Raw genomic sequence first — 25,593 nt, 5'->3', positions numbered from 1 at the left:
CCGTGGCACGGGGGCAGGGTATATTGTTCCATGCCACCTACGTCCCGATACACGTAATTATGCCGGTTCAATCGTGGTCGTGTGCGTGCGGGCGCCCTATACCTGGAGTAACATGGTAAACGGTAAACACAGCTAGAGAAATATGACTTAACAGAAGTTTCAGGTGTACTGGATTGTTTATAGGTCTTGGATGTACTACTGAACAGTGAAATTGAGTCGCATTAATCAGAGCATTGAGCCCACTTTAAAAGGTGTGAGCCAAATTTCCGTCAAATGAAGATTCTGGGCAGGTGCTGTGATACAGCAGCACGAGAAGCGTTGGAAGCTTATAATACAAAAAAAGAGGAAGTGAATGTATCAGCAATACGTCTGGGGTGCTCATAAAGCCTGATGTATTTTAACGTTTTGTCCACATGCGTATTTCTGGTTCTTTTGCTTATATTTGCTGGCCCGGTCCGTAAACAAAGACAGATGGACATATCCTTCTTCCGCCTTTGTGTTTATCTTGTCAGTGCGCTATACTTCTTCCTGAAATGGCTTTTTGAATGGTTTTGGGGGAAAGGAAATGGCGCAGTATCTGTCTCATATATCGTTGGACAGCTGAACCGCGCCGTAAGGGGAGGGATAAAGGAGGAAGTGAAACAAGAAAGGAAGAAAGAGGTGCAGTAGTAGTGGAGGGCTCCGGAATAATTTCGACCACGTGGGGATCCTTAACGTGCACTGACATCGCACAGCACACGGGCGCTTTAGCGTTTTTCCTCCATACAAACGCAGCCGCCGCAGTCGGGTTCGAACCCGGGAACTCCGGATCAGTAGCCGAGCGCCCTAACCATGGGCCACCGCGGCGGGGCTTCCTGAAATGGCTAGATGAGCATTCAACGATGACGACACGTGACTTTCTCTCATCATGTCCGCTGAGATGCTACGCAAAAGTAGCAGTGTGTCATGAGCCAGCAATTTGTAAAGGTTAAATTTAGAGGTGGGTTGTGCAATCTCCGCCTAATCTTGGCACAAGCATTCCTCCCACGCAAAAAGTCAGTGTCGCAGCATGCGCTACATTACTTTATACATGTGTATTCTATAAACGCAATAGAAACAGTCCGCACTGATTCTTGGGCAAAGTGAGTATCTTTGTATTACCAAACGAGGATCGAAAATTGCCGGCCTTTTTGGAAGCGTGTCCCGGAAAAGAACAGTTGCAAGAAGTAGATATAAATCCCATAAGGATTACAAGACATCATATTTTCATACGCAGCCAGCAGACTGTAAAGTTGTCTGTGTGTGGCTTTCCTTCGGAGACTGTAGAGTGGGGATGACAGATGGAAATGGCTCGAAGTGCACGAGACGCATACTTGGACACGTGAATGTGCAGCAACTTCGTATGAGTTCAAGGAATGAAATATTGAAAGTTGCGTAAACACGAAGTATTTCTAAAAAAACTTTTTTCATCAGTACTTCCATGCAGTGGCGCTTGGCATGCGAGCAAACAGTGGGATCTACATCAATATCGGTATTTTCGGTTACCTGAATTTTTCATTAAAATAGGAGATACTTCGTATTCTTGGCAACATACAGTTGAATGCAGACATGGGCAGGGGTCAAGAAAAAGAAGTACAGCTCGGGCTTAACAAAGGCAAAAATGTCTGCGGTATTAGAACTAAAGTAAGATACGCCAGAACAGCATCAATTGAGAGAGATACTGACAGGCTTGTGATGCTGAAACAGATGAGCCTCGCATAGGCGTGCGCAGTGGAGGGGAAAGGGGAGAAGTGCCCGCCCCCCCACCCCCCACAACAAACACGGGAAAGAGGGCGCAAATTTTGCATCATATTTTTCCCTGCGTACACAGAAGACATGAAAAAGCGCTACTATGAACTTTTACCCCCCCCCCCCTTCTTTTATAGAGGCCTGTGTACGTCTGTGAGACGAGACATGAGTTAATGGCATAATCTTTTTTGTTTTGCTGAAGCACCATATTTGTGTGTCGCTCGAATAGAGCACAATCGACCTGCCCCAGGGTAGAGCATGTGACCTCCGTAGGGTGTGGTTTAGTTTTACACTCCCGATACGTACACAACAAGGAAAGAATCCTTTGTCCTCTCGAAATAACGCCATATACAAATGCGTTATTAATTCGCAACAAAGCATGAAAGGTCTCACGTAGGCAGGTAACGCGCAGGTGAAACTAAAGACCTGCCTTTTCCTTCGAGTTTGCTGTAATCCAGACCCTCAGTTTTTAATTATTTATATAAACAGCTCAGTACTGAAGTGAATAGCTCAGCCACCAGCCTATGAACCCAGACCTAAACTATTATGCATATGTTCAAAAGGAGTGGAATGCAGGACAACTGGGACTCTATGCGAGCACAACTGTTAAGGCTCAAAATGATGATTGCAGTTCATGAACCTGATCGAGGAAAGCATCACGCGTCAGAACCCCGCTAAAGGTCCACATGATTAAAAAGGTAACGCTCCACTGTCGAGGAACCTTTGCAACGCGGCTCGGATTATTCGTTGGAGCAAGGCGACCTTCCACGGCATAGCAGGCAGTTGGAAAAACGTGGCGAGGGGCGTTCCCGAGATGGGCACGAAGGACGTCACCTCGACGTCGATACCGTCCAGGTTCAGGATTCTGAGCGACGAGATGACCACGCGGCGACTCGGGTCGTTCCGGTGCACTTGCACGACAACGTTCAGCTCGAGTCCCCTGAGCGTCCCGGTGATGTCCTTCCCTACGGACGGTACGAGTGGGCTCCTGAAAGAAGCCACGACCGAAGGCGACAACCTGAGCGGAAGCCAGGCCTGCGCCACGCTCTCGTTGCAGAACGTATCGGGCGTTGTCCGCAGCGAAAGCGTGTCGAGTCCGCGCAGGGTCAGATTGAGTCCAAAGTTTTCGCCGACGCCGAGAGGGAAGGGCCGCTCGAGCGTACGCCGGCCGAACGTCAGCAGGAGGTTGATGGTGGTGGTAAAGGCCTGTGTACCCCGGCAGATTTGCCTGACCAGAATGGACTCCTGACGTTCGAACGTTGCCACGGCCTCCGCTAGGCCTCTTTCGGTCACCAGGAGCGCCAGGTGGATAAGCAGCGCGAGCGGAAGTCCCAAGGCCAGGACGGGCACCGGCAGGTGAACTGCGGCGTCCGCAGAGCACCGCCTCATCAGAGAAGGCTCGCTGCAAACAGATTAAGAAGATGCACCAATCCGTATTAAAGAGGGCTGACATTTTTGCCAGCAGAGATATTGCATCGCCCTTGTAGACATGCTGACCTTCCGGCATGCACACTCGACCACCCAGCATCAGGCAGACGTAGGGGACCACCCAAAGACGGCACATAGACGTTGAGATTCATGCTTGTGCTCCGACGTCTCTATGTCGTCGTTGGACTGTATCTGCAAAGATGCAGCTCAAAATTGTTTCGGGTCACAACTTCCCAGATAAAAAAGTTCGCCAATTCTGGCTTGGTACTGCCATCTGAAACCAAGAGCGCCTTCTGACGCTGCTGCACACATCCCTATGTAAAGTGGACGCACATATGCCGCGCCAAACGAGTCACACAAGGAGGGATAGCATGTGATATTCTTACTTGAACACTGAGCATAAACGCTGCGCATTGTCTGTCCGGTGCAGTGAACATCCGTGTACCGACTGTTCAGCGTCTTGTAATGGCTGGTGCCCGGTTGTGCCCCAAACAAATCGTTTACTGTAGTTGTCATTCAAAACAGAGGGGGGCAGCTGCGCAAACGAAGCTGGGCTCAAGGATGCGATCGTATGATTTGATGCGCGGTGTCCTCGGCGCCGTATCTGGAGCAACGACGAGAAAGAGGCCATAGTACGTACGCGAGCCCACTCTTTGTGTGTTTACATCAGTGCCTTCATTTTGTTCTTCTTGTCTTCGGAATTCTAGTCGTGCATCATTTGGTTTTATACCTAAAGGGATTACCGAAGAGAGAAATACAGCAAGGGGCTTGCTTCTCATACAAGCAAATTTAAACCTGCAGTTCAAGGTAACCCGCCGCGGTGGCTCAGTGGTTAGGATGCTCGGCTACCCCCGGGTTCGAGCTCGACCAAAGCGGCTGCGTTTCCATGGAAGCGAAACGCAAATATGCGTCCGTGTGCTGTGTGATGTCAGTGCACGTTAAAGATCCCCAGGTGGTCGAAATTATTCCAGAGCCCTCCACTACGGCACCTCTTTCTTCCTTTCTTCTTTCACTCCCTCCTTTATCCCTTCCCTTCCGGCGCGGTTCAGGTGTCCGCCGATATGTGAGACAGATACTGCGCCATTTCCTTTCCCCAAACACCATTTTTTTTTTCAATTTCAAGGCCCTGCGGTGGCTCAGTGGTTACGGCTCTCGGCTACTGATCCGGAGTTCCTGGGTTCGAACCCGACCGCGGCGGCTACGTTTCGATGGTGGCGAAACGCTAAGGCACCCGTGTGCTTTGCGATGTCAGCGCACGTTAAAGATCCCCAGGTGGTCGAAATTATTCCGGAGCCCTCCACTACGGCACCTCTTTCTTCCTTTCTTCTTTCACTCCCTCCTTTATCCCTTCCCATACGGCGCGGTTCAGCTGTCCGCCGATATGTGAGACCGTTACTGCGCCATTTCCTTTCGCCAAAAACCAATTGTCATTTTAATTTGAAGGTAACATGACCGGTATGAAATGCCGTTAGAAGTTTGTAAATGAATCTTTAAAGAACCCTTCCTATCTGTCGATTTCTGTCGCACACAAGAGGATCGGTAACTAAGAAACTTAGTTAGGCAGAGCAGAAAATAAAGAGAATATTGACAGAAGGTCGCCGTGCTGAAAGAGCAGTCCTGTTCGTTGATTTGCTCTTAGATTGGCCTCGTGCTACAGTTATGAATGAGTGTACTAACGATGTTTCGAAAGAAACGGCTCTTATATATAGCAAGTCATTTAAGGCAGAAAGCTGGGCAAGTTGGTGTTTAGATAGAATCTGTTTCCTCCTCTCTCTGCGGTTTAGCTAGAGCTAGCACTATGTACTCTCTATATATAGCAAGCATTTTAAGAACCGTTATTGCTATTGCTTGGTCACGAAATGTTATTCTTTTTTTCTCGAGGTAAACGCGCGAAATTCATGCAACTCATGCCGTGAACTTCTTATCTTCTGCAGCGCTGTATCAGGGGTTGCCGGTACTTCGCTCGGAATATGGATGGCATTGTACTCGGCTATCAGGAAAGTTAAAATTTCTGGAGGAACCACGTTCGCCGAAGTGCAGGCAGGTAACTGATTTCTTGGCAACTTTATACATGTCTACGTGGCACATGCTGAAAAAAAAAAATGTGCGGCAGATTACACTCTCGTGTAAGACTGATGACACAGAGATGCTGTTTGAGTTTGGTTTCACTAAGTTAACCGTGATTATTCTCGTCATTTCTATCTGTTGTCGTCTATAGTATCCCCCCCTCCAAGATCAACGAACACTCAGTCATCAGTACGTACAAGTGTTTATTTCAGTACTACCATTCATTCGTCGTCCTGGTCGTCTGCACTAGAGAATTTTGTATTAGTTGTCGTTAGCTCCGACAGGGGGCGTCAGGCGTCCGTGGATGACCTCATTACTGCGAACACAGCCACCGCTGCGCAAGACTAACGGAACAACCTCCGGCTTAAATGGCATCGCTGTTAAAAATTAAGTGCGTACAGAGCGCCATCTGATCGTAAACTTTTGGACTGTACAGTGTATGCTAATCGTGTGCTCTCGTTCAGAGCATAAAATACTGCGCATCAAGTTGCAGTCCCTGTAAGTGAATTTCTCTTCGATGAGAAGTCACTCTTCCGATCGCAGGCTTTCATCCTGGCCTCCGCCTTTCGGGGCCATCAAATGTAGCTTCCTAATCTCACAGCTTCCTAAGGGAGGTGTTTTACTCATTTTTTTTTAAAGTCCGCGGCTTCCACGGGACGTGTTTCACGGTCCCATATGACAATGATAGCTGAAAAGTGACGGAAAACATTGGAGTGACTCTGAGATGGCAGGGATGGCAATGAGAGGACAAGGTCTCTGTTTCAATTGCAAAGGCTGGTTGGGCCATGATGTAAGATATGCGCATAAGACACTATACTGTCAAACTGCCCTTCCGCAGAAATGTCTTTATTGTGTGTTTTAACTAATCGAAGATATAATTGACGATCGCAGTCGTGCCGACGTGACGCGATCCAGTATTCTTTTGTTCGCCTTATTTACCACTTCATCTTACAGCGTGGTATTCTGATCCTCACTGCTTCGTGCATGTATGCATGAACAAACCAGCAAATTTTGTCACGTTAATGCTACGCTGCGTGAGTCGTGACACGCAACGAGAGAAAGCGTAACCATTGTCAGCTTCTGTTTTTTTTGTCGGCGCTTCTTTCAAGCCTTGCTTGATCTATTAAAAGCTTCAAACTCCTACACAGACGCGCACGGAGTTTGAGAGGCACTTCGAAGCATTTGGCGGCGTCTTAAGAACGCGGGCCGGCCCTACGACATTGAAGGTCGTGCGAGGCATGGACGACATACACGGGGTCAGCACATCATCGCAGGGAAGATCTAAGCGCGATCGGCGGCAGAAGGCGTCCCATAAATATCCTTTTCGCTGGAAATGTAGCAGCGCCCCATAAGCAAGTGGTGGTCGCGTGAAGCACCGAGTGAGGGGAGAAGGATCGGAGGACAGGAAGCGAGAAAGCAAGTGCGCCGTATCATTTCCCTACATTTTAATTAGCCCGTCAAAGTTGCCCAAGTGTCATTAAGGGCTTAAAAACTGCGTCATCAGATAATGACAGAGTGAACTTTACAGAGGTGTCATTTAAGTCTTCCTCTGCATATTTTCCATTTTTCGAGGGTACAAAATTCGATACTCTTCGAACATTTTCTGCTCGACAACAGTGGACGAGAACCCTGGGCTAGCAGCCCTTAAATAAATCCTGCATTAACAGCACGCATATTGCACCGTGACTGCAGCCTCCTAGCGCAAACAGATGGGTATACTGTGTCGCTGACTGCACGATCGTCTACATCTCGACGAGAATGTGATCATCAGGTAACAGTCAGTTCCTTTAACACGGCACTAAATTCGCGCGCAGCCAATGAAGGTTCTCCATCCCCTTACAAAGATGGTCTATAGACAGTCTATGGACTTCTTGTAGACTCTATTGCGTTCCTATAGATAATTATTTCTGTCTATTCTTAGTCTATAGACTATCTATAGACATAAGTCTACTAAAAGTGTATGGCCATCAATTTATAGATTGTCTATAGACTGTCTATATGATTTGTATTGCCTATAGACTGTTCTCTAGGGTTTGTCTATAGATAGTCTATAAAGTTTATAGACAGAAGTCTATGAACAGTCTGTAGACTGTCTAAAGAAAGTTTTGTAAGGGTGCCCCGCTCACCTGGCGCGGCCGGTGCGGTGTCGGTCGCCTCAGCAGCCGTTCCTCTCGGCCCGCGCATCAATCATGGGCTGCGCGTGGCTGGCTGCTCGCGCTCTCCCGCAGCCGCATGCGCACAATGCGAATTTTGGACCAGACGGGGTTCCGCACACCGAAGGCCTTGACGGCGATCGAGCGGCCCTTCAAATGGTTCTCCGTCCTGTTGCCGATTTGATAACCGGCGAGCCATCAATGCCGCCTCCTCCTCGGCTCGGAGGAAAACACGCGTCACTGAGACGGAAGAGGGGGACGAGGATGTTGGAGGAAGGCATGCCAATCATCTCGGGTGATTACATCGAAGTAAGAATTTCGCGATACATAATATAAGGGTTAGCCGCGGGCCCTGGGCTTTGCAGTTGAACTAAGTGCCACAAAAACTGGCCAGTTAAACGGTAATGTAATATAGCTACTAATAAAGAACGTATCTGAAACAATTATCTATCTTAATGCCCGCCATGCCAGACAGCATAGCTGTAAAAGCGGAAATCATGCAGATAGACACTCTTCTTGTTTTTTAATCATCAAAAAAACGTGTTATTTATTTAGGTAGCATAGATGACACCGATGTCTTTGTGTTGTTGTTGCGGCAAAAGAATTCATGTGATTGGTGTCCTTCGATGAAGCAGGCGGCCATTGGATTAGAAAACTGGCTACATCAATTGGAGATGCACACGCCGCAGGTCATATCAAACATTAGTTTGCATTCTCTTTATCCTTCAAACCTCGGAAATTAACACTCTATTTCCTACGCGTTAAACGGCTGAAATACATACGAAATTGTACTATTTCCGGGCGCGTTTGGCTTCTTCGCGGCAGCGTTCCCTTACAAAAATTTCTTTAGGCAGTCTATAGACTGTCCTTAGACTTCTGTCTATAAAGTCTATAGGCAATGCAAATCCTATAGACAGTCTATAGACAATCTATAGATTTATGGCCGTGTACATTTTAGTAGGCTTTTGTCTATAGACAGTCTATAGACTGTGAATAGACAAAAATAAATATAAATAGAAAGGCAATACAGTCTATAAGAACTCTGTAGACGGTCTATAGACCATTTTTATAAGGGTTATCCTAAGGCGCGCTGTTGTAAGGCAAACGAGTACATTACCATAACGCACGAATGTATTTTTATATTATTATTATAGCAATACTCTGATCACAAGCAACCGTAAACATCAGGAGAGGGCGGAGGGAGAGACAAGGAACAAAGATACGAACAATGTGGTGGTGGTGGTAGTGGTTTTATTAAAAATGATAGTAAAAAGGAAGGAAAAGATTTTTGCTAGCCCCGGCATCTGCCATCGATACTGGAGCACCTGAGCTGGAGCAGCGGAAATAAAGGATAGCAGGCAGAATGGAGAAATGAAATGAAAGAGGTGAGGGGACAGGAAGAAAGGATAGGGGGAACGAACAATGTAAGGAAGATAAATTTCTGACAGAAAGGAAAGCTTTTTACTATGATTAAATATAGGAGTGTGAAGCGCCTGTTTCGCTTCTCGCGTTTGACAAGGAAAGCAGTGAAACGCAGCGCATGTGAAAACTCTACTCTGTAGACACGAAATGCCTATGATGGAGTAAAAATGGGAGAAAGCTGTTCTCTAGTGCGCTCCGTTTTAGGGGCAGGGTGTGCGGCTCAAGCCCTCGGGTAGATTTCCACCACCACAAATGCGGTATTGTTACGGTTGGCAGCAAAAACAAATTTCCCCTTCAAAACATGCGAAGTTCTATCAGTTACGAAGAATTTATTCGAGGTTTCAAGCTCCTCTATTTGCCAACCTCAAGGCCTCCTCCCATTAGTAATTGCATCAGGTTACTATGCTTTTCCTGCCGCAAACTTATAGCACGTTGTAAAATCTGTGAAGCAAATAAGCCAAGACCGTGGAGCTGGTGGATGTCAGGGTAACCGAAGTATGGTTGCTTAAATTCAATTTCATCGGTGGGTGTGACTTATTTTTGTTTCGTTACAACGCTAAGTGAAACAATGTCAGCCTACCAGATTTTATCACTATGATGTCACTGCTGCAGGAACTGCGTTGTTCGTAATACGGGACTGTAACCCCGGGGGGAAGGGGGTGGGGGGGGGGGGGTATGTGACGCCTGGCAGAGCTGTTTAGATCGGGGGAATACGAGGATGTCAGTGTCTGTGCAAAACAATGAGGCGAAAAGGCTTACAAGGAAAATGCAAGAATGCACGAAGCCGGAAACGCAGTGTATGGCACATTAGTAGCGACTGACCATTGGCATCGACACGTGATGTAATAGCGATGACTTCTGCAGACAGAAAAAAGGACTATCTCTCTAACAGTCACGCATCAACGAGTTGATGGCTTATGCGGAGGATGCCCAAAGCGATAGTTGAAGGGCTACGAACAGAAACAGCAGAAAAACACGGCACGTTCATCTCTTTTAGTCTGTGTGTTGACAATTACGCAAGGACAAACGTATCCAGAAAACATGCCACTGCTTGGTTTCTTTTGCCCCGCAGCCTTGTGCAGCCTTGAGCGCTAGGCGTATAGGTGGCTGTTGCTGCTCTGTCTTTAGCTGCGTCTCCCTTCCTTCAACATGTGTGATCAACTGACTCAAAGTTCTGCCCCCCCCAACCCCCCCCCCCCCCCGAACCACTAAAGCAGCCAGTGCAAATATAAGACATTGAGAAGCATGGACACGCGTTTACCAGCCTATTTTATTTAGTGTGTTCTCTTGTATGACCCACCCCCGTCAACAAGCCTGATTATCAAATACATACATGAGCACGACGTGACAACCGCCCTCATCTCATGGTAGCATCCGGCGAAGTAGTGTCTGGTGGTGGTGGTGGTAGTGGTTTTATTAAAAATAATAGTAAAAAGGAAGGAAAAGATTTTTGCTAGCCCCGGCATCTGCCATCGATACTGAAGCACCTGAGCTGGGGCAGCGGAAATAAAGGATAGCAGGCAGAATGGAGAAATGAAATGAAAGAGATGAGGGGAAAGGAAGAGAGGATAAGGATAACAGGATAAGGATAAGAGGATAGTGTCTGGAGCAACGGCATGAATTGAGAAACAAAAAATAGAAAAGTACGCGTTTTCGATACGAACTTTCTGGAGTGCTACAATTCCGCTCGCTGCTAACAGGAAAAAAAGCAAGTGTGACCCTTCTTCGGCATGATGGTAGATGTACGGGCGCAATGAATGTCATGGTAAATTGACCCTGAGGTCACATAGAAGTTGGCCTGTGTTGATAGGGTAAGGCGTTGTAATCACAGAGACCATTCTAATCAATAAAGGAGGTTTTGTAAGCTGGAAAAGACCTCGAAACGTAAAAAAAAATGTTTACAACATTCGTGTACAGTGCGAAAGCACGGCGTAATATGGCAGGTGCTGCCACCGGTGGAACTTGTGAGATCCAGGCGTGTCTCGGACGTACAGACGAATGGGCGGACGGACGAGCACGCGGGCGGGCGGGCAGGCAGGCAGGCTTTTGGGTAAGTACGTCACGAGTTTTAATCGACTGGCGGGGATACTTCTATATCCGATTTTCTTGCTGATAAATGCGCAAAAACGCAAGGAGACGCTCATCAGACCGGGAAGCAGAGAACCCATTTCAGGCAGTGTTGAAAGCCATGTGGGTCACCCAACAAAGCAGCGTGGCAAGCAAAGATTCTTTAAGCGTACGAACGCACTGGTGTCCCCTTATTCTCCCACATTCTCGTGGGCGTCCCTATGACATGACGTCATCACATATCCAGGCCACATGACCTATTGTCATTGGCTTCATTATTGCTCGCAACTAAACTGAGATCATCTCTCCCATCGCACCCGCCGCGGTGGCTCAGTGGTTAGGGCGCTGGCTCAGTGGTTAGGGCGCTCGGCTACTGATCCGGAGTTCCCGGGTCCGAACCCGACCGCAGTGGCTGCGTTTTTATGGAGGCAAAACGCTAAGGCGCCCGTGTGCTGTGCGATGTCAGTGCACGTTAAAGATCCCCAGGTGGTCGAAATTATTCCGGAGCCCTCCACTACGGCACCTCTTCTTCCTTTATTCTTTCACTCCCTCCTTTATCCCTCCCCTTACAGCGCGGTTCAGATGTCTAACGATATATGAGACAGATACTGCGCCACTTCCTTTCCCCCTGGCCGCCGCGGTGGCTGAGTGGTTACGGCGCTCGGCTGCTGGCCCGAAAGACGCGGGTTCGATCCCGGCCGCGGCGGTCGAATTTAGATGAAGGCGAAATTCTAGAGGCCCGTGTACTGTGCGATGTCAGTGCACATTAAAGAACCCCAGGTGGTCGAAATTTCCGGAGCCCTTCACTACAGCGTCCCTCATAGCCTGAGTCGCTTTGGGACGTTAAACCCCCATAAACCAAACCAAACTTCCTTTCCCCAAAACCAATTATTATAATTATCTCTCCCATCGCCCACACATCCCTATCGGCGCTCCTGATTAAAAACACTCATGACGCCGAAGCTCGACGTGTTACATTACATGAACGCGATTACAGCTTCTTATTTTTATTTTTCGCGTTTTTCAGCCCGAACAAAAAGGGCCCCTTGTCACAAATTGAAGAGTGGCCAAAAAGAAAAAATGACCAAATTGATATGTCGGTTCCAGTCCGTCCACGTCAATCGTGGCACGTGACCGCTACAGCCCGCCGCTCACGTCCACCGTGGTGCCGGTGACGAAGGCACTGTCGGCTCCGCAGAGGAAAGCCACGACCGAGGCCACTTCCTCGGGCCGCGCCGCTCGTCCCAGGGGGATGCCCGCGCTGTACTGCGCCATCTGCGCCTCGCTGAAGCCCTTGGAGGCCATGGGCGTGTCCGTCAGGCAGGGAGCCACGGCGTTTACGCGGATGCCCGCGCCGGCCACGTCCACCGCTGCGCACCTGGCGGCAAAGCAGAGAGTTGTCTGCCTCGGATCACCGCGACTCTGGACGGTGAAAGGCAGAGGAACTGACGCGTTACCGGGCGAGGAAGGTGTAACGTTGCGCAGTGGCTCAGTGGTTTTGCCGTTTGGCCGCCAAGCCCAAAGTCGCGGGATCGAATCCCGGTTGCTGCAACCGCATTTCAGTGGGAGCCAAATTAAAAGTACACTCATTTTCAAAAATATACAATCCAAGGGGTTTGCTTCCAAGCCACGTAGCGCGCCTCTTAGGAACATTTGACAGTCCTAAGCTTGGGAGGGTTGTTCCTCCCGCCTTCGTGAGATTAGGGTCCCTGAGTATGCAAGAGGAGCCGTGCTGCAGGGCTCACAAGCAGACCCCTTGGGCTGTTTACTTTTGAGAAAGGCTGTATGCTCGTGTCTTTTGCGATGAAACTGCGCGTCAAAAGACCCCTGGTGGCCGAAATTATTCCGGAGCAATTCAGTACTGCGTCTTCCATAACCAGTGCGCAGCATTCAGACGATAAACTCTACATACCACACCATACAGCAACACACATACAGCACTACAGCTACAGCTCACCACGCCCAAACCAACCGCACCACACCACACCGCGCCGCGCCATACTACACCATACCCCATACCATACCATACCGTACCGTACCGTACCGTACCGTACCATACCATACCATACCATACCATACCATACCATACCATACCATACCATACCGTACCTTTCATTCATTCATTCGTTAGCTCTGTTGTGACAACAAGCCACTGCTGAATACTAAATAAAGCGTTGATGTTGCGACAGGATTTTCTTTTTGTGACTAGGAGAATTTTTGTTTCCTCCATCAATGTCACGTTTCGAAATACTACACGAATATCTGTTGTAACGACCGAAAATTTCCGGCCGTGCTTTCGATAGGAAAATTGATGGAAAGGGACCATACACCCCAGAAAGTAATTACATGTACCAGTGGCATAATGCTTGAGACTGAATTGTGCACCATGTAATTTGCAAACTCAGTATTAAGCTGCATATATCTATTCCGAGCTTTGTGCAAGCCCAGGATGGAATTAATTTTGTACACGCATCTCGTGTTCCATAAACTTATGACTTCGGGTGTACATTGCATACTATCTTTCGATAAATATTCTGTGTCGGTGTTAGGTAGGCATCCCTTGCCAAAAATGATAGTAACGGAGTATAGAAGATACATGTTTAGTGTACCGTCTATTTGAACGATACTCGATACTCAAAAAAGAACGGTGCCGCAGATTGTGAGGCTGCTGCGAGCCATACTTTGGGTCGGCGGCGCTTTTTTAGCCCGCAGCTCACTAAAAAAGGGAAAAATTAGGAAGAGACGATGTCAGTGCCGTTGGCCCAGTCAATCGTCTTCCTGCCTGCATGCGTTATTTGTTTGGCAAACAGATGACATACGCGTTGCACTCCTGCACACTCCATTTCCTTTCATTCCTTTCATTTTGAGGGCCAACGCTACAACAAGCCGTAGTTGTCGAGGTGCGCTAGTGAAATTTGGCTTCCTTGACTATAGCTCGAGGATGCTAGAGTCGACGTGGCTGTGCTTCACAGTTATCCATTGATGAAAATTCGGCCGACACTTAAGCCCCGCTTTAAGGGTATCACCTTATAGCGTCAATGGGTCCCTTCAGAGCCCTGGGGTCCTCCTTGCATATCACTTCAAATCAAATCCTTTCATTCAGCATTTTTTTCCATAATAAGCCAGGAAAAAACGCTGGGACAGGGACAAAAAGCTACTATCCTAGTAGCTTGACGGGGTTCCTGCCCCTGTCTTGGCATGGGTAGCAGACAACAGGCACTTATGTATCCAAAACTTAAATAACGCCATAATCATACACGCGCTCGATCACAACATCGCATAAGTCATTTACAGGTCAGATTAACAACAACAATAAGACAGAAAACATAAAAAGGATAGAACATTAATAATAATTGGTTTTTGGGGAAAGGAAATGGCGCAGTATCTGTCTCATATATCGTTGGACACCTGAACCACGCTGTAAGGGAAGGAATAAGGGAGGGAGTGAAAGAGGAAAGGAAGAAGAAGGTGCCGTAGTGGAGGGCTCCGGAGTAATTTCGACCACCTGGGGATCTTTAATGGTCGAAATTATTCCGGAGCCCTCCACTACGGCACCTTCTTCTTCCTTTCCTCTTTCCCTCCCTCCCTTATTCCTTCCCTTACGGCGTGGTTCAGGTGTCCAACATTCAAATGCACATTTGTGTCAAATACAGTCTTTGCCCCTCCGGAATCATAAAAAAAATAGCAGCGTTACATGCTTTGTGATATGAGGTATTCTTTCCATTTTTTCTTTGATATGTTACATATGTCAATATTATTTGCTTCCAATAGATTAAGGTACTTCGGTATGTGGTACTGTAGTCTGTGTAGGCCATAATTTGTGCGTGAAAAGGAAATTGACCAGAATTCTCTTTTTCTAACGGGATAGGGTGCTTCAGGATTTTTCCTGAGATTACAAAGCTTTATAAAAGTGACGCTGTCATCTTTAATGGCTTCTTTGTATTTCATAATGAGGTTAAATTGGTGGACATGCTGTAAAGGAAGCACATTAAAGGAGGAAAATAGTACTTGTGTATGGGCATCATAGGGAGCATTTGCTACGTGACGAATGGCTTTCTTCTGCAGCAGACGCAATTTGTTTATGTTGCGTTGGCTTGTGTCAGCCCAGATAAGGCTACAATAATTGATATGGGGGAGAAACAAGGAATTATAAAGAATAAGTTTAATTTTCACTGGAAGCATGTGCCGGAACAGAGGAAGCAAACCCGTAGCTTTCGCTAGCTTTCCTGCCACATGGTCCACGTGCGTATTCCAACTTAAGCCTACACGGACACTATACCTAATTTTATTGGTGTGCTGGTTTTGTTATTTTCATTTTATTATTATTATTTCGCACAAGGCATCCCTTTAATTAAGTCGAAGCAGCGTTTCAATGAATTAATGAGGTGTTTATTTAGAAAGGAAGGCTCGAGGCAGTTTGTTGGAGAGTTGGCTTGTTAAGGAAAGGAAACGTGGGGACCTATTAGATAGGGGTGACGTCTTGGGTAACGAACGTTTAAAAATCCATGATGTAATGAAGGACAGAGGCTCCGATGATGAAATTGCATCGCAGTGTCAAAATTGAACACAGACGAAAAAGTTGGAATGTTCACTGCCAGCTAATAGTACTTCAGTTTTGTAAATAACCATCTTACTTGTATTGCATTGTAGTTACACGCTTTTGAAGGCAATAACGACACAAAAGCTATTCAGTGGTCGAGGGGTAGCGCGCACGGCTGACGAATCAAGGAGCAGCGGTTCGAGTCCCGGTTGGACGGCTTTTCTTTTCAGCGCAATTGCTTTTTTTTAGATAAATTACGTAATGGTGGCGAGATGACGTCATGTCCATGTAGACCCATGAGAAATTTTCTAGTGACGTCATTATTGTTGTACTGAGTGACCGTTGTGGGATGTTTGAATTACCCGCGCGAGGCTTAGTTATTATCCCATTCAAAGGCTCATGCAACACTTTCACAGCCGCTGCTTCGCATGGCGAGATTGAATTGAAGGGAATAAGCTCATTTTAGAAAACAAGACCCGAAGCCGTTGGTTGGGCAAATGGGATAGGCGTATGAGATATCTAGATTTTGGGTTGCTGGGGTAGTTTCAGGTCTTGTGGGGCTCAGGTCATGAGATGAAGCTTACATTTGTTCGTTAAGATGCACAGAGTTGTGAGTGTTCCCACGGGGTCACACGAGATATAGGCATTTTCACGCTGCTGCAAAAGCGAGAACCGCAGGGGTTAATTTATGGACAACTCTTTGAGGTGGCGGTTTATGGTTTATCGAGGTTTAACGTCCCATATCGACTCAGGCTATGAGGGACGTCTTAGTGAAGGGCTCCGGAAATACAGACCACCTGGGGTTCTTTAACGTGCACTGACATCGCACTGTACACGCGTCTCTAGAATTTCGCCTCCATCGCAATTACACCGCCGCGGCCGCGATCGAACCCATGTCTTTCAATCCAGCAGCCGAACCCATAACTACTGAACCATCGCGGATCGAACCCATGTGTTTCAAGTAAACAGCCGAGCCCACAACTACTGAACCATCGCGGCGGCTTCTTTGAGGTGGTGGTTAGAGGTTCGTATTTAAAGAATATATTCCTTTGAATTAATTCGTCCAAAAACAGGAAGGACTTACAATGCGGTCTTCCTAGAGAAAATTCTTTCCCACCACCCCTGAAATCCACTCCTGCCGAGAACGCGCACAAAAGAAATAAGCAATTACTTTACAGTGCATGTGCGTCACAATGTTATTTGTGCTGAAATCGGTGTTCCGCACTGTGTGCACAATTGCGCTAGCAGGTATACGCATGCGCGGTCAAGTCCAGTGCCCTGCTAGTAAACGTGAAGGCTTTTGTTTCCTCTGTGCAATTGAATCAATAAATATACCTCGTAAAGGTTGACACGGCAGCCTTGGAGGCAGAGTATGCGCTGAAACCCGGGTGCTTCGTCCTGGCTGCTGCGCTAGCGATGTTCACTATGCATCCGTCGGCGACCTTAGTGCGCAGCATGCACTGTGCCGCCGATTGTGTGACCAAGAAGGTGCCCTGCACACAGAATACCATGGGAACTTCTTGTACTGCGAGCGCCATTTTTCGGCATGCAAACGCAACGTCAAGACGACATCAGCATCATCGTCATCATCAGCAGCAGCAGCCTGACTAGACCCACTGCAGGTCAAAGGCCTCTCCCATGTCTCTCGAATTAACACTGTCATTTGACAGCTGTGTGCAACCTATGCCTGCGAACGTCTTAATCTCATCCGCCAACCTAACCTTCTGCCTCTTTATATGCCGCATGGACCAACTAACTAATTGCTAACTCACGACAAAGCTAACTAACTAACTAGCTAACTAGTTAACTAACGACAAAGAGATCGTCTAGGATCGCATGTGCGCCTTTGCCGCACGTTTTCTTTCAACACACCTTTTCTGGCTAATAGAACATCGTGGCAAAATTATTAACAGCTCATTGTTGCGGCGACACTCTGTACGTGCTGCTATGGTCGCTTTACACAAATGCGGCTGCAGCTCTTTGACCCATGAAGATGACGTGCCATATTCTTAAAGTTGATGCAACCACAACTGCGAAAAAAGAAACGTGCACAAGTACTTAATCCCCAACACTGGCACCGCGCATAAATTACCTCCATAGCCCTCGACACCGGGCACGTCAAAGTAGGCGTTGTAGTTCTGCTTTTTAGAGAGCTATGTGGCGCAGTGCTGTATGATGCAGTTGCAGAGCAGTAATAACAGGGCAGAGCAAAAATTCTGACCATCGAATTGCCTTACACGGAGGTTGACACTCATGATTCTGTCGAACTCGTCTACGTCAAGATCCAGGAAGCTCTTTAAAGATCCTAGTACGCCGGCACAATGAACCACAATGGACACCGGCTCCTTCTGGATGCTGTCGAAGACCGCCTTCACCGAACTGGGACAGCCGACGTCAATCTGCATCGCCGCATGCTCAGCCGGTCCTGCTGTAGCTAGAAAGAGAGGGAAGATTGTCAGTAATATTCTGCGGTACCAGGCTGCACAATTGCAGAGAAGAAATGTAGCAATGAGGGCGCAACAAGTTCACTGTCTTATCCCGTGAATAACGCCATAATGTATTCTGCTCCGATACTTTGTTTGGCATCACATCTAGAACATGCTGACCGCAAGGTTCAAGCGTAGAGTCAAGCCTGGAACAAAAATTGGGCAAGCTACTTAAGACGAACTCCTTTCGATACTTTAGAAACAATATCAACATCTTATTAACGCTTGCTACACTACGCCACCTGAAATCGCTTGAAAGATTACTACGACACACAAGGCACTATCAACCTAAGCAGGCAATGCATGCGGAACAGCGTCGCCGGCGACAGACAAAAAGAGAAAAACATAAAGACGAACATCGGCGTATGACATTGTCACATAAATACGTACTCGTAAAGAGAAGTTTGCTACTGAGCTAAATGGTGGAAGAACCGATTTTTCGAAAAAAAGCGCTGCTGACAATCTGATGAAGCCGGCGGAAGAAAGACGTAACAAGACTGGGCATCTGTTAAGTGAAGAATACACGCATTCGCCTCAGCGCACTTGAACAAAAGCCGTGCTACGCCTTTACATGTTGTTTGCATTCTCTTCGGGACAAAACCTTTGCACTCTCAGATCAAATGGAGAGATGTGACCTGATAGAGCATCTGCAAGCGTTGGCTTTCTGTCCCTGCAGGCTCATGCACAGCTCACCGCCGAAGCAGTTCGAAGTTTACCTCTAAGATGAGCCAGCGTCGTATTGGCCGCATCTAGGTCGATGTCCGTGACAAGCACACGAGCTCCCCTCTGGGCCAGGATGATGCAAACGGCGCGGCCAATGCCGCTGCCTCCGCCTGTGACCAGCGCCAGACGGCCACAGAATGCGTCCGAAGCTGTCCCGTTCATTGCAGCAGCTGCGCAGTCGGTCAGATCGTACGGTCTGACAGCTCCGGCTTGGATCCGGCGCACGCTTTTACCAGAGGGCAGAAGCGTGAACAGCAGTCGAGAGTGCATTCAATCCTGGCGCCACCAAGATATGCTTTCACGGGCGCGCCAACTCCGCTTTATGTCCACGCCGCATATCTGAGCGGGTCAGGGACATGTAGCTCGCACACCTGTTGCGTTCTTTGGCCTTGCTTCTCGCTAAAGCTGCCCTAAATGTTGATCTTTGCGTTTTGAGAGGACAACTGAACAGTTGTGGTTGCAGGTAATTTGCTTTGTAAAACACAACGGCAGCTGTGAATAAAGGGCCCTTGACAAGCCCAATGTCCCCAGTCTTTAACTCCACTGTCACTAAACTTCTGTTAATTATGAACACAGCTGAAACGCGCGTCGCGGAGATTAAGGCGTAAAGTCCACAAATGCACACGTGTATGCAACCTTGGTCAAAATTCTTACGGTTGCAGGTCTTGCTGCCCGACGACACGGCTCAAAAACAAACCGTGTGTCCTGTAGGCTTTTGACTGCGGCACGCGTTGCAGAACCCCACTGTTGATGGAATCGGTACTTATCCTTTAACATACGGCATTTATCAAACTGAACATTATCAGTGCAGCCTTCGAACGCAAGTAAGAATGCTTTATTTATTTATGTTCTTTATAAAATGTGGGTCCGTTCGGCAGTGCCTTCCAGCCGACCAGTGCCGGCACTGGAGTCCAGCTGCTGCCAAGATACGGACACGAAACATGACCAAAGGAGCGATAGTGGGCTGATACAAAACAGCTGTCTCTTCAAGAGCGTCCGCGCTCATAAGTGCGCGTCGGTCAAAACCAAGCTAAAATCAACCGCTACCTATCTGCCCCGCTCAGTGCGAAAGAGCCAGCTGAATAAAGCTGGACCGGTTATTTTATATAGGCGGCACGCCACTGACTTCGTGAACGAAATAAAAGATAATTTTATTTTACTGCGTTGGTATTCTTGATGAAAATAACCCGTAATTATTTTACAATTCTTGCTTTAGGTGCCCTTGCGAAAACTCCCACACTATTCAGCCCGGCATCGCACTGTGTTTCATTGTATCCATGAATCACTACTGTGCTTAACAACCAGTCTAAAGAATATTTGGGCAGCAGAGGTCTTGCATGTGCAGTAGGAAGAGATGCATAGCTTAACCGCTCTGACAGAGTTGAGAGGAGGTCTATTGGCGCGGCCAGAGGAAAGCAAATAGTAAGGGGCCTTTCACGATCGGGGAAACGTGATCTACGAGGTAGTTTCTCCTTAGCCCAATCATGCGGCTGCTGACGCGTTTCTTTCTGATAATTTCGCACGCTGTTTGCAGGTAAAAACATTGGAAACTACTTTGTGGCAAAGTGCAGCGTGGCGCTTCATGAAGCAGAGTGGCCCCTGAGCGCTGCTTTAATTCTGCGCTACTGAGAGAGAGAGAGAGAGAGAGAGAGAAAACATATGCAGCCTTTTCATGCGGGATTTATTAGATCGGAATTCCAGCAGCGGCGCGCATTCCCGCAGGTGCAGAGCGGAGGAGCGGTGAACATACGTTCCTAGCGCAAAACAGATGGGAATTGAAGTATGCCATTTCCGGAAGCGCTGTACACGGACCCAGAGAGGCACAGACAAGCACGAGTTGAATTACAGCGCTTCCGAAGATGACGTACTACATGCACTAGCTAACCCGATCCGTTACTCCTATGGGATTGAAAAAAGCTGCATGTATGCACCCTCCTTGCCAAAAGTGACCAGGCAATGGGGTTCGCTTCTCAGCCGTATAGTAGAGGCGTAGCAGACTGGGCGAGTTGGTGTTCCAAGGTAACAATACAATTTCAAACAGCGCTAGACAACAGGACCAGAAAGATGAGGAGACAAACACGGCGCTGAACTTGCAACTGGTTTATTTGAAGCAGGAAATCAATTTATACATACAAGCACGGGCGTACACTGCGTTAGCAAAACGTCTTTAGTCTTGTCAGCGAAGGAAATGTCATTGCTGCATAAAGGGTAGATTGCAAGGCAGTCACATCACGTGTGTATGGTGGCATTTTGGTGAGTGTGTATCTGATCTTCTCTGTATGACCTGGCGCGTGTATGCCCGTGCTTGTATGTATAAATTGATTTCCTGCTTCAAATAAACCAGTTGCAAGTTCAGCGCCGTGTTTGTCTCCTCCTCTTTCTGGTCCTGTTGTCTAGAGCTGTTTGAAATTGTATTGTTACCATGGTATAGTAGAGTCTCTACTGCACCTCTGAAGATCAAAAGGTCTCGAAAGGTGAGGACAAGTACACGTTGCCTGGTTACTTTTGACAGAGACTGCACACATACAGCGTCCTTTCAGTACACGTCTGTTTAGCGTTCCGACTTCACGGTCAGTATGCTGCACTAGCACACCCAATTTTCTACTCTTATAGGAGAGCGGCGTAACGTTTAAGGATAGTTTTCACGGCTACAGAGCCCAAAAATACAGGGTGACTTTCTCAAGGAAAAAAAAAAAAGAAAACGAACTGGCTACTCGGACTCGGCAAGGACAACTAAGTGAAGCAAGATCTGAGAGAAGAAGGCGCACTGCGCAAAAACTGCAATGAAAATTTCCGAGTACTTGCTGTGGTTCGTCCTCACGATGCCTTGTAGAACACAGAAAGAAAGGAAGAGCTTCTCGCGGGATGTAGGACAAATTCTTTATACTGGCCTATGACGCTGAGGTAGAAAAAGTTATCTTGTTTATCAGTGATAAAACAAAGAAAAAATGCTGCCATATTGCCCCTCATCAGCACAAGTCCAGGGAACAAAGAACCACTGGCGTTATCTCGGAAAAGAGCAGGCGAAAGATCAGTCCTAGTCAGCTCTTCAACGCAAGTGCAGCAAAAAAACCGGGGCACTGCCCTTGGGAGTAATCTTCCAGATAGGCATTTGGGGCGATCATCTTGAAGCTGCAGTAATCACTTTTCGCTATCTCAAGACGGCCGCCCGTGTCACGTACATGAGATGTCTACTGGTCAGCTTTTCAGAGCGCCGTGTACAAAAAGGGAAAGACATGGGCAGTATAAAAAGCATGCGCACTAGGAATATGCGGTCGAATTTGGCTACAGCCCAACACTCTAATGAGTATGCTCAAACGAATGACTACACAATCGCATCATATCAATGCCGAGAAAGAATGATTATTCGGCAAACATAAGCATGCTGATGTTATGTTCCTTTCTCTCTCTCCACGCACCACCGCGGCTCAGTGTCTAGCCTGTTCAGCTGCTGAGCACGAGCCTCTAATTTGGGCTGACTGACAGTGAAGGCAGCGTCCTGATAGAAGAGATCTTTAACCCTTATAGGGAACGGTTGAGGACAACAAATGATCTCCAGTCTACACAACCCTTCAAACAGCATACCTCGTACCCCTTTGTGATGCTCTGGCACGTAAAAATCGATCAGTAATTCGTTCAATCAGCTCAAAAATCAATCAAGCAACTTCTCTCATGCGTTTTAATTGTAAGGGTCTCTGCAGATGATTTTGTCAAAAGTTTGGGATGCCGCCACCTTGGTCTGATCGTACATATCAGCATCCAAAATTCAGAGTCTAAGGAAATCCTGCAAGCAGTGTAGGCGTCATCTAGCCTTCTTGAATGGCGACAAGTTGAGCAATGAAATTTCCCATACTGACCGTTCCGACTTAAACACTACAGCGTCTAACTTCTCGGTGCCCACGCGGGCTCTTTTGTCAGTTCTTTCTACGTGCAGAAATAGCAAACGAAAGAGCCAAGTTTATGGCCACGTATACATAGGCCCATATGCACGCACGCACATACTCACCGAAACATGCACGCACACAAATACCCATATTGTGTGACGTTGTGATATCTTGTCAGATTATAGGCCGGTATCTCAAACTTCAATTGCCTGCACGGAGTAAGATAATCAAGAGCGCCGATATTCCGCGCGATATAGTGGTCTGACTGAAGAACGTTAGTACGGTGTCTGCAGTAGAGAAACCTAGGTGCTTCTGTGACTAAGGGATGGAACCACGTTAGCACTGTGTTCATTCGGTACCGCAGGTGAGGACTTCGGCGATTTTGCCATTAATCTGCCTGAAAGCAAAGGCGCCGCGTTCGCAGGAGATGCCTCAGTAGTCATGCTTTTTATCAGCTGGGTGAAACAAGGTAACTTGCGCTAAAATACGCAAGGGACGACGAAAATGTAGCGACGGGGAAAGCGCTAGACACCAAGTAAAGTAGGTGAAAGATGCACAATTCGCATCGGAGTATGCTCGAGAAGTTTACTTTTTCCTTCTTATATACGATAGCACCCAATCGCTGATACAGTTTTCACCTACGTATGCAATAAACATCAGTTGATGTCTAGTGTGTGCCCCGCCGGTATCTTTTCGCTGTCCCTTGTGCTTTTTAGCGCTAGTTACCATGTTTCACCAACTTAATCAAGAACCTCAACTTGACCAACTCTCTTATCTAATCACGCTTTCTTATGTGCCGCATTTGCTAGCGCTAACATTTTGGTAGCAGTCAACAGTAGAAGTTTCTCAGTTGACTGCTTGTCATATTTTCAGTAAAAAAAAATCACGCTTTCTGTGGCGAGGAGGAGCAGAAAAATAAGTCAAGCACTGAATGTGGACATCGCCCTCACAAGAAATAGATATAGTTTCGTGAAGATTTCACATTGCGCCAAAATTTCAAAGTGCATAGTGCATTTTGGCCTAATTAGTACCACAAAACTTTTGTGCGAACGATCGTGTCGGATGCCTATCTCGGTGTAGTGATTTTGCGCGTGCTAACTCCGAAGAGAGACGACCCTTCAGAGAAAAGCTGAAAAAGTGGAGGGGGCGGAGTTCAGTCTGTATCTTGTACGTGGGCACGTACTCTGTGATATCCAGCTCTGATTAAGGGGGGGGGGGGGGCTAAGGGGGCTGCAGCGCAGGGCCTCACCTCGGACAGTAGGAGAAGGGGGTCTATTTATTCTAACCTGTTTAGTATATGGAACCATGGGCAACGGAACTTCAAGCGACATGTATGAAGCGAGGAAACCAGAACGAGCAGACAGGGCCCCCCGCCTAATGTAACAGCATGAGTTCAGCCTGATCATTTGGAGAGAGCTTGTCGAACTGCAAAAACAGGAATCCCCCGCCACCCCGGCGGGGCCCTCTTTCTTACGAAGCGAGGTGCGTTTGTTTGGAAGAGTTTTCGTGGTTTCCTGTCAGTCCGTCTGTCCAGTGCTGTCTGGAGAGGAGGGGCAAGGGGGAAACACCTAAAACATGTAGTGTGGGATGAGGACCTACATCTCCCTCGCCCCTCGTCACCACCACGCCACCGTCCACCTCTCAAATAGTTCCGCCGCGCGGTCCTTCTCATAGAAAGGATGTGCTGCAGTACCCAACAGTGCCTCCCATTCGACTTTTCTTTACCGTGATGATAACTTGGGCGGGGGAGGATGAGCCCTATAGCAGATGATGATGAGTCTGATGGCAGAGTCTAGGCAGGAAAGGAAATAAGATGTCACACGTGCTTTTGTCCGTGTCCCGTGGGGCATGGAATGTTCACTGTTCGGCCAAGGGTTGTGGAAGAGTGAAGGGGGAAGTTGGAGAGCTGGACACAAAGGCCTGTCTCCAGTGCCCATTGCTGCCTAGTGGCTGCGTACCCTCGCGCGCGCTGGACAGAAAAAGTAGGTCACACTGGCCGCCGAACTTTCCAGAAAGAAGCAGAAAAAGATGAGTCAGGCGACGGAGGGCGCGTAACTTCGCCCACGCTAGGAGTCGCCCTCTCCCCTTCGTTCTCGCGGTCGGCGTCGACGGGGCGAAAGAAAAATCGAGAACCTCCCTGAACAGACGATTGCTCCTAGACAATAGGAAGACGAGACCGAAACGGGAGAAGGAGTGAGTTTGTATGGAGGAGGAGATAATTTGTACAAGGAACTCTATGCGTATGTGAACGCCTGCTTTGGCGCTCGTGTGTGTGTGTGTCTGCCATCGACACTGATGCACCTGAGCGGGGGCACCGGAAATAAAGGATAGCAGGCAGAATGGAGAAATTAAATAAAAGAGGTGAGGGGACAAGAAGAGAGCGTTAAGCTGATAGGAAAGCTGCTTTTGCACCACTTCCTGTGCGTCTAGGTTTGTGAAAAAAAAAATAGTTGTGGTTCCACTGCTGCTAAACCTGCTTAGAGAGCGAAAGCTGTGGTGTATTGGGCAACTAGACGCGGCTTGCATGGCACGTTGAGTGCGATCCGCACACTGGATAGGCAGTGTGCCCACCCTGCCACCCTAGCAGAAGGCAGTTAAATTAATGGTCGATCGCGAGAGGTTGGTCACCCAACTAACGCTGCGGCCTATTGTTGCAGTGCCGCGTGTCTGCCAGAACGTTCTCAGCGCTAATACATGCATCTCTCTTGCACTTCTCACATCGCACATGCCCACATCTCTCGCACCTGCGCCACGTACCTCAAAGCGCCACTGAGGAGTCCGCTGTCCCAGGGAGCCAGTTATGCGCCTTCTCCTCAAAACCATCGGAGTATAGAACGTTGTCAACGCCAACGACAATGAACGCAATGAACGCCGACGGAAATGAAAATGAAAATAGGTTTTTGGGGAAACGAAATGGCGCAGTATCTGTCTCAAATATCGGGGGACACCGGAACCGCACCGTAAGGGAAGGGATAAATTTAAGGAGGGAGTTAAAGGAGAAAGGAAGAAAGAGGTGCCGTAGTGGAGGGCTCCGGAATAATTTCGACCACCCGGCG

The 25,593-nt window shown here is 47.8% G+C and overlaps 2 protein-coding genes across 4 annotated transcripts; both read right to left on the bottom strand.

The window, feature by feature from the left end:
• Nucleotides 1-2,253: 2,253 nt before the first annotated feature.
• On the bottom strand, nucleotides 2,254-3,347 carry LOC144124330 (uncharacterized). The gene is made up of 2 exons (XM_077656964.1): nucleotides 3,265-3,347; nucleotides 2,254-3,169 (listed from the first exon to the last, which is right to left on the bottom strand). Exons 1-2 carry the CDS (start codon nucleotides 3,345-3,347, stop codon nucleotides 2,458-2,460), a joined length of 795 nt encoding a protein of 264 aa, XP_077513090.1. The 3' UTR covers nucleotides 2,254-2,457.
• Nucleotides 3,348-11,516: 8,169 nt separating this feature from the next.
• LOC144123562 ((3R)-3-hydroxyacyl-CoA dehydrogenase-like) lies at nucleotides 11,517-21,570 on the bottom strand. Of its 3 annotated transcripts, none has more exons than XM_077656380.1 (5): nucleotides 21,459-21,570; nucleotides 18,647-18,823; nucleotides 17,682-17,878; nucleotides 16,780-16,937; nucleotides 11,517-12,282 (listed from the first exon to the last, which is right to left on the bottom strand). In XM_077656380.1, exons 2-5 carry the CDS (start codon nucleotides 18,813-18,815, stop codon nucleotides 12,042-12,044), a joined length of 765 nt encoding a protein of 254 aa, XP_077512506.1. In that variant the 5' UTR covers nucleotides 18,816-18,823; nucleotides 21,459-21,570; the 3' UTR covers nucleotides 11,517-12,041. The 3 variants fall into 3 exon arrangements, with proteins under 3 accessions (XP_077512506.1, XP_077512505.1, XP_077512504.1); XM_077656379.1 differs by having other exon boundaries at nucleotides 21,455-21,545; XM_077656378.1 differs by lacking the exon at nucleotides 21,459-21,570 and having other exon boundaries at nucleotides 18,647-19,331.
• Between the last annotated feature and the right edge of the window lie 4,023 nt (nucleotides 21,571-25,593).

This window comes from Amblyomma americanum, chromosome 3, assembly GCF_052857255.1.
Source record: "Amblyomma americanum isolate KBUSLIRL-KWMA chromosome 3, ASM5285725v1, whole genome shotgun sequence".
Lineage (NCBI taxonomy): Eukaryota > Metazoa > Arthropoda > Arachnida > Ixodida > Ixodidae > Amblyomma > Amblyomma americanum.
Note: the sequence above shows the minus strand (reverse complement) of the source record. Positions and strands in the feature narration are given on the sequence as shown.

Coding starts and splice junctions, on each gene's coding strand:
- LOC144124330 (XM_077656964.1), bottom strand. CDS start 3,347: ATGAATCTCAACGTCTATGTGCCGTCTTTGGGTGGTCCCCTACGTCTG. Junction 3,170..3,264: donor TCGAGTGTGCATGCCGGAAG/GTCAGCATGTCT, acceptor ATCTGTTTGCAG/CGAGCCTTCTCTGATGAGGC.
- LOC144123562 (XM_077656378.1), bottom strand. CDS start 18,923: ATGCACTCTCGACTGCTGTTCACGCTTCTGCCCTCTGGTAAAAGCGTG. Junction 17,879..18,646: donor GACGCTGGCTCATCTTAGAG/GTAAACTTCGAA, acceptor CTCTCTTTCTAG/CTACAGCAGGACCGGCTGAG. Junction 16,938..17,681: donor TCATGAGTGTCAACCTCCGT/GTAAGGCAATTC, acceptor TTCTGTGTGCAG/GGCACCTTCTTGGTCACACA.